Source organism: Arachis ipaensis, chromosome B10 (genome assembly GCF_000816755.2).
Source record: "Arachis ipaensis cultivar K30076 chromosome B10, Araip1.1, whole genome shotgun sequence".
Lineage (NCBI taxonomy): Eukaryota > Viridiplantae > Streptophyta > Magnoliopsida > Fabales > Fabaceae > Arachis > Arachis ipaensis.
Genome location: NC_029794.2, coordinates 14,213,185 through 14,220,806, shown reverse-complemented (window position 1 = coordinate 14,220,806; position 7,622 = coordinate 14,213,185). Strand labels below are relative to the sequence as shown.

The following is a 7,622-nucleotide window of genomic DNA, read 5'->3' as shown; positions in this document are numbered from 1 at the left end:
AAACCCTGCCTTGTTTGACGTGGACCACCATAATGTACCATGAATGATTAGGTTCACATATGGGGATTATCACCTACCATGTACACAAAATAAGGAATTACCACATCCTCCTACCACCCCAACATTACAGAATCCAAATGTGAAAGCAAAGTTCTTTAAGTTATACCTTCTCCAACTTAGTTGTGATAGGCATCCAACGACACAGGTGTTTTTTGACTATGACATCAATGGGCCTCAACTGAATGACATCAACAGCGAAGGGACTTGGGAGGAAACAAAAGCAAATGGGAGTGTCTCTTGATGCTCTCAGAGAAGCAAACACAACAACAATGTTCACAATCTTCCATAGAAAATATGAGGAAGCCATTAACTGATAACAAGATACTAGTCATCACCAACAAAGTACCCAAATAAGCCTGTCATTTCTATTTAGCTGGAATCACTTACATCAGAGTGTGGAACAAATTTTGGGATCAGAGAATGGAACATGTCCCTAGCGACCTCCAACTCATAAAATTTGAAGAGTACCTTACTGCAGCATAATGGAGTTAATTATATTACTCATAACGGGTTTGGCTTTATAGTTTGGCAATCAGAGAATTGAAACAATAGAAAATCTTAGAGGAACTTACTCAAGATCATCTATCTTTGCATAGACGTAAGTAGCGATGCGGCATTCGTCGTAAGTTAGATCCGTATCAGCAGTTGGGTCGAAGACCATCTCATGGCTCTACAATCAACAGAAAAATTGCAACGAATCACAGACCATACTTACACCTATATTATTAAGGTATGCACAATTTTCATTTTTTTTACCATGGGTATGAGAAAGATAAGGGACTCAAGCCTTGAGATGAGTCTAGGATGCCTGACCCCTCTCTCGCCCTGACTCAGTCGAGTTATCGACTTTCCTGCCGACTCTGGTTGAATTGGGTTTGTAGCTTCCACAGTAGCTATCAGATGATGGGGCTGGTCTGAGAAAGAAACAGCCTACTCCACTTTAAGTATCTTGTTTGCACACAAGGGTGTAGCTGAATGCGAGAACACCTCACAGACGACACTTGTGCGGTCAAGTTGTTCAAAACCTGGGAAGTCATTAAATGCCTGCATGATCTACTAATAAATTAGCTTAAATCAAGTGCTAGAGGTGTCGTATTCAAAATTATGTGAGACAACTGGAAGACATGGAGAAAACTTGGGAGTTATATGTGTACACCTTATCAGTCGACCGTTGCTCGATGCAGGGGCGCGATATGTTCCCACCGAGGCTCAGCTTAGGTGTGCCAAGTTCCCAATGCATCATAGTCCCAGATTGCAGCCCCATGCGCCTACAACCAACAACCAGAGGTGGGGTAGAGAGGTTCTCATCGATGACAATGTCATCATCATAACCAAGGGAGTTGGGGATTATCACATTCCACATGTACCTGGAATCGTTTTCGATAATACCCTTCCCTTTGTCAGCTACATTGGTCAGGTGGATGTAGGTTTGGTTTTTCTGATCCCTTTGACCTATTGTGGTAGTGGTTCCCTTGTCAGGGCAGGCATGTAGACGTCCAACACTGTGATTGTTTCCCGCAAAGCTTGTGACAGCAGTGGTAGTTCCTGAAGTCACGATCAACGGGGTCGCACCGCTTGAGTTTTGCACCTTCACCAAACGCTGAAGTTCACCCAGGTTTGCCTCCAGAGTAAGTGATCTAGATTCGATCCTCTGCATGCAAAAAAAAAAAACCTTTTTCTTAATGGGTTCCACTAATTTTAATGGTACAAGACACGAAGAAGACATATGTATTTGAGAGTGAACATGTTCACAGAAGACACCAATACTTCATGAAGACTTCCTTGGGTTGGCTTTCATAAAAATTTAGTTTCGCTTAAAATGGGCCCTTCAAGGTCAGACTCCCATATCATGTACACTACATGCATTGGGACCCAAGTGTTGACCAAAATTTATCCTAAAGTTTAAAACTTTTGTGCCACCCCCCATGTACACTTTATGGATAATCACTGTTTATATTTTGTTTTACCCAAACCCCATTGACCTTACTAAAACAAGTAATCAAACAATGGACTAGGGCATGAAGCTCAACTGCGGCCAGGATGTTCCAGAGAACGTCGGAGATGACGCCGGCTCTACCCTATTGACCCTCACTAGTAGTTGTACTCCCTCAAATGGTTGTTATGTTAAACAAATCACACATAAAAGGTCTTAGGTCCATTACTGAAACAACATCTTCTACAAAAACAACAAATCAATACGGGTTTCCAAGGGTTTACGATTCTCACCGCGTTGACTGGTAACTCTAGGTTGACGTCGATGTTTCCAACGTCGGGGACTGATTGTGCATTGGTCGGGCACTGAGTCGAGGGAACCAGCTTAAAGAAAAGAAAGAGAATGTTAGTTCGGAATAAACATTTGCATCTTGCTGGGAGTGGGAGTGCCAAATAAGAATCCCTATTTGGTTAGAGAAGGTACCCATTTTTTTCTTCTGGGAGCTGATAATCGGTCGGCACAACTTGTTCATCTTTCATTACTGACGACATAGTTAGAAACACAGCATCAGAAGTTAGGAACTAGAGAATGGGGAGAAGATATGGAGTATGCAAATGTGGAAGTGCAATGTGGGATCCTTATATAAGCAAGTTTTGCTTCGTGCATCATGTAAAGCGTTTTCTTCTCCGAACAAGACGTGTACGGCAGAGCATGGCCCACAGATAGGGTTTGATGACTATGATCCGATCTACAACCACTATACTTTGCTCCGTGCCCACTAGACCCGACAAATATCATTTCCTCTCTTCCCATGAAAAGAAGGATTTCATTCGCGCCATCGACGAGGTCGGGCAGATTGAAAATTGGGTTGCCAGTGTTGCCTTACGTAACTCCTCTCTACATTTGTAATGATTATCCTATTCTTGAAGGACACATCACGCCATTTATGCAGCAGATGAAATTTGCCCAAGATTTACTACCTGCCCTCCTACAATAGGGAGGTTGCTTTTGGTGTTAACCCAATCATTAATGGTAATTTTCGTCGTCGACTGCTCTTCATACCTACACTAATCTGTCGGTTCTCGATCATGCTGGAATAGGATTTACTATCCTTTTGCGTCTGTCACTAACGCCCTGTAATCGCGAGTTTGGAGCTCATCACAGTCATTCATTCATTGAATCCTACTCGGAATACCACAGACAAGGTTTAGACTTTCCGGATTCTCTTGAATGCCGCCATCATTCTAGCTTACGCCACGAAGATTCTGATTAAGAGATCTAAGAGATACTCATTCAATCGAAGGTAGAACGGAGGTGTTTGTCAGGCACGCGTTCATAGGGAATGATGATGATTGTCACGTTCATCACATTCAGAGTGAAGTACGAATGAATATCTTAGAAGTGAAACAAGATGAATTGAATAGAAAACAGTAGTACTTTGCATTAATCTTTGAGGAACAGCAGAGCTCCACACCTTAATCTATGGAGTGTAGAAACTCTACCGTTGAAAATACATAAGTGAATAGAGGGTAAGCATGGCCGAATGGCCAGCCTCCCATGGAGGTCTAGAGATCTAAAAATGATCAAAAGATGTCTAATACAATAGTGAAATGTCCTATTTATAATAAACTAGCTACTAGGGTTTACATGAGTAAGTAATTGATGCATAAATTCACTTCCGGGGCCCACTTGGTGTGTGCTTGGGCTGAGCTTTAACTTTCCACATGAAGAGGCCATTTGTGGAGTTGAACGCCAGGTTTTGATCCATTTCTAGCGTTCAACTCTGGTTTTGGATCCTTTTCTGGCGCTGGACGCCAGAATTGGGCAGAGAGTTGGCGTTGAACGCCAGTTTGCGTTGTCTATTCTTGGCCAAAGTATAGACTATTATATATTGCTGGAAAGCCCTAGATGTCTACTTTCCAATGCAATTGAAAGCGCGCCATTTTGAGTTCTGTAGCTCCAGAAAATCCATTTTGAGTGCAGGGAGGTCAGAATCCAACAGCATCAGCAGTCCTTCTTCAACCTCTGAATCTGATTTCTGCTCAAGTCCCTCAATTTCAGCCAGAAAATACCTGAAATCATAGAAAAACACACAAACTCATAGTAAAGTCCAGAAATGTGAATTTAACATAAAAACTAATGAAAACATCCCTAAAAGTAACTAGATCCTACTAAAAACATACTAAAAACAATGCCAAAAAGCATATAAATTATCCGCTCATCACAAAAACTTGGTACGCGGAATTGTGATTACACTTTAATTATGTAAAGTTCATTGCTCTTTCTTTCCTTGGAAATGGCGCCAAAAACATGATGCCAAAACCACGGTTCACAACTCCGTGTAACTGACCAGCAAGTGCACTGGGTCGTCCAAGTAATACCTTACGTGAGTAAGGGTCGAATCCCACGGAGATTGTCGGTATGAAGCAAGCTATGGTCACCTTGTAAATCTCAGTCAGGCGGATATAAAACAGTAATGGGTTTTCAAAAATAAATAAATAAAAGAAGGGATAGAAATAATTATGTAAATCATTGGTGAGAGTTTCAGATAAGCGAATAGAGATGCTTTCGTTCCTCTGAACCTCTGCTTTCCTGCTATCTTCATCCAATCAGTCTTACTCCTTTCCATGGCTGGCTTTATGTGATACATCACCACTGTCAATGGCTACTTTCGGTCATCTCTCGGGAAAATGATCCAATGCCCTGTCACGGCACGGCTAATCGTCTAGAGGCATCACCCTTGTCAATGGCTTCATCTTATCCTCTCAGTGAAAATGGTCAACGCACCCTGTCACGGCACGGCTATTCATCTGTCGGTTCTCGATCATGCTGGAATAGGATTTACTATCCTTTTGCGTCTGTCACTAACGCCCTGCAATCGCGAGTTAGGAGCTCGTCACAGTCATTCATTCATTGAATCCTACTCGGAATACCACAGACAAGATTTAGACTTTCCGGATTCTCTTGAATGCCGCCATCATTCTAGCTTACACCACGAAGATTCTGGTTAGGAGATCTAAGAGATACTCATTCAGTCGAAGATATAACGGAAGTGGTTGTCAGGCACGCGTTCATAGGGAATAATGATGATTGTCACGTTCATCACATTCAGATTGAAGTACGAATGAATATCTTGGAAGTGAAACAAGATGAATTGAATAGAAAACAGTAGTACTTTGCATTAATCTTTGAGAAACAGCAGAGCTCCACACCTTAATCTATGGAGTGCAGAAACTCTGCCGTTGAAAATACATAAGTGAAAGGTCCAGGCATGGCCGAATGGCCAGCCCCTCTAAAACGTGATCAATAGTCTCCTAAGATGAACAATGGATTAAAACTAAGACCAAAGATCAAAGATGGTCAAAAAGACGTCTAATACAATAGTGAAAGGTCCTATTTATAATAAACTAGCTACTAGGGTTTACAGAAGTAAGTAATTGATGCAACACAAACATAGATAAGCACATAACATTGAAAACAAAAAACAGAAGAAATAAGAACAAGGAATGAATCCACCTTAGTGATGGTGGCGTTTCCTTCTTGAGGAACCAATGATGTCCTTGAGCTCTTCTATGTTTCTTCCTTGTCTTTGTTGCTCCTCCCTTATTGCTTTTTTGATCTTCTCTAATTTCATGAAGGATGATGGAGTGCTCTTGATGTTCCACCCTTAGTTGTCCCATGTTGGAACTTAATTCTCCTAGGGAGGTGTTGATTTGCTCCCAATAGTTTTGTGGAGGGAAGTATATCCCCTGAGGTATCTCAGGGATCTCATGGTAATGAGCTTCATACGCCTCTTGAGCTCCATGAATGGGCTCTCTTGCTTACTCCATCTTTTTCTTAGTGATGGGCTTTAGAGATGAATCTTTCCATCTCCCATGGCTCAGAGGTGAAAGCACTTGCCTTCCCTTTCCTCTTTGAGGTTTCTCTGGCCTTAGGTGCCATCAATGGTTATGGAAAAACAAAAAGCTTATGCTTTTACCACACCAAACTTAGAATGTTGCTCGCCCTCGAGCAAAAGAAGAAAGAATAGAAGAAGAAGAAGAAGATATGGAGGAGATGGAGGGATGTGTGTATGGATATGAGTGGTGAATGGAAAACAGAAGAGATGACCATGAATGGAGAGAGAGAGGGTGAGGTGGGTGGGGATCCTATGGGATTCACAGATCCTGAGATGATCCTGTGGTGTCCACAGATCTTGAGGTGATCCTGTGGTGTCCACAGATAAAGAGGTGTCAAGGATTTACATCCCTGCACCCATTAGGCATGTAAAATGCCCTTGCACACAACTCTGGGCGTTCAGCGCCAGGTTGGTGCCCATTTTGGGCGTTCAACGCCCATTTACTGGCCATTTCTGGCGTTGAACGCCAGAATCATGCTTGTTCTGGGCGTTCAGCGCCAGCTCCTCTCCAGGGTGCAATTCTGGCGCTGAGTTGTGAATCACACTTTTCACAACTCGTACCATTAACCAGCAAGTGCACTGGGTCGTCCAAGTAATACCTTACGTGAGTAAGGGATTGTTGGTTTGAAGCAATCTATGGTTATCTTGCAATTCTTAGTCAGGAAGTCAATTATATTTATCAGTTATTCATGGTTTGAGGAAGGTGATGAGTGTCACGGATCATCATCTTCATCACAGTTAAGCGCGAATGAACATCTTAGATAGGAACAAGCGTGTTTGAATGGAAAACGGAAATACTTGCATTAATTCATCGAGACACAGCAGAGCTCCTCACCCCCAACAATGGAGTTTAGAGACTCATGCCGTCAAAGGGTACAAAGTTTAGATCTAAAATGTCATGAGATACAAAATAAGTCTCTAAAAGTTGTTTAAATACTAAACTAGTAGCCTAGGTTTACAGAAAATGAGTAAACTATAGCAGATGGTATAGAGATCCACTTCTGGGGCCCACTTGGTGTGTGCTGGGGCTGAGACTTAAGCAATTTACGTGTATAAGGCCATTTTGGGCGTTCAACGCCAGGTTTGAATCCATTTCTGGCGTTGAACTCCAACTTTTGATCCTTTTCTGGCGCTGGACACCAGAATTGGGCAGAGAACTGGAGTTGAATGCCAGTTTACGTCATCTATCCTTGAGCAAAGTATGGACTATTATATATTTCTGGAAAGTCCTGGATGTCTACTTTCCAACGCAATTGGAAGCACGCCATTTCGAGTTCTGTAGCTCCAGAAAATCCACTTTGAGTGCAGGGAGGTCAGAATCCAACAGCATCAGCAGTCCTTTTTCAGCCTGAATCAGATTTTTGCTCAGCTCCCTCAATTTCAGCCAGAAAAATACCTGAAATTACAGAAAAACACACAACTCATAGTAAAGTCCAGAAATATGAATTTTTCCTAAAAACTAATGAAAATAAACTAAAAACTAACTAAAACGTACTAAAAACTATATGAAATTAACCCCAAAAAGCGTATAAAATATCCGCTCATCACAACACCAAACTTAAAATGTTGCTTGTCCTCAAGCAACTAGACAAATAAAATAGAAGACTAATGGGTTGAGAAGCAATAATATCTCAGAGTTTTTGAGTGAAGCTCAGATTCTAATAAAATGAGCGGGGCTAGTAGCTTTTTGCTTCTGAACAGTTTTGGCATCTCACTTTATCCATTGAAGCT

General features: G+C 41.9%; 1 protein-coding gene across 1 annotated transcript in view; it reads right to left on the bottom strand.

The window, feature by feature from the left end:
* The window catches only part of LOC107624545, a 34,549-nt gene continuing 27,142 nt past the window's right edge, over positions 216 to 7,622 (bottom strand). The window contains exons 2-8 of the mRNA XM_021114458.1: positions 2,477 to 2,496; positions 2,287 to 2,376; positions 1,217 to 1,711; positions 817 to 1,113; positions 633 to 730; positions 448 to 532; positions 216 to 340 (exon numbers count right to left, since the gene is read on the bottom strand). Of these exons, the coding sequence (XP_020970117.1) occupies positions 991 to 1,113; positions 1,217 to 1,711; positions 2,287 to 2,376; positions 2,477 to 2,496 (728 nt within the window). The 3' untranslated portion in view covers positions 216 to 340; positions 448 to 532; positions 633 to 730; positions 817 to 990. The remainder of the gene's footprint in view (positions 341 to 447; positions 533 to 632; positions 731 to 816; positions 1,114 to 1,216; positions 1,712 to 2,286; positions 2,377 to 2,476; positions 2,497 to 7,622) is intronic.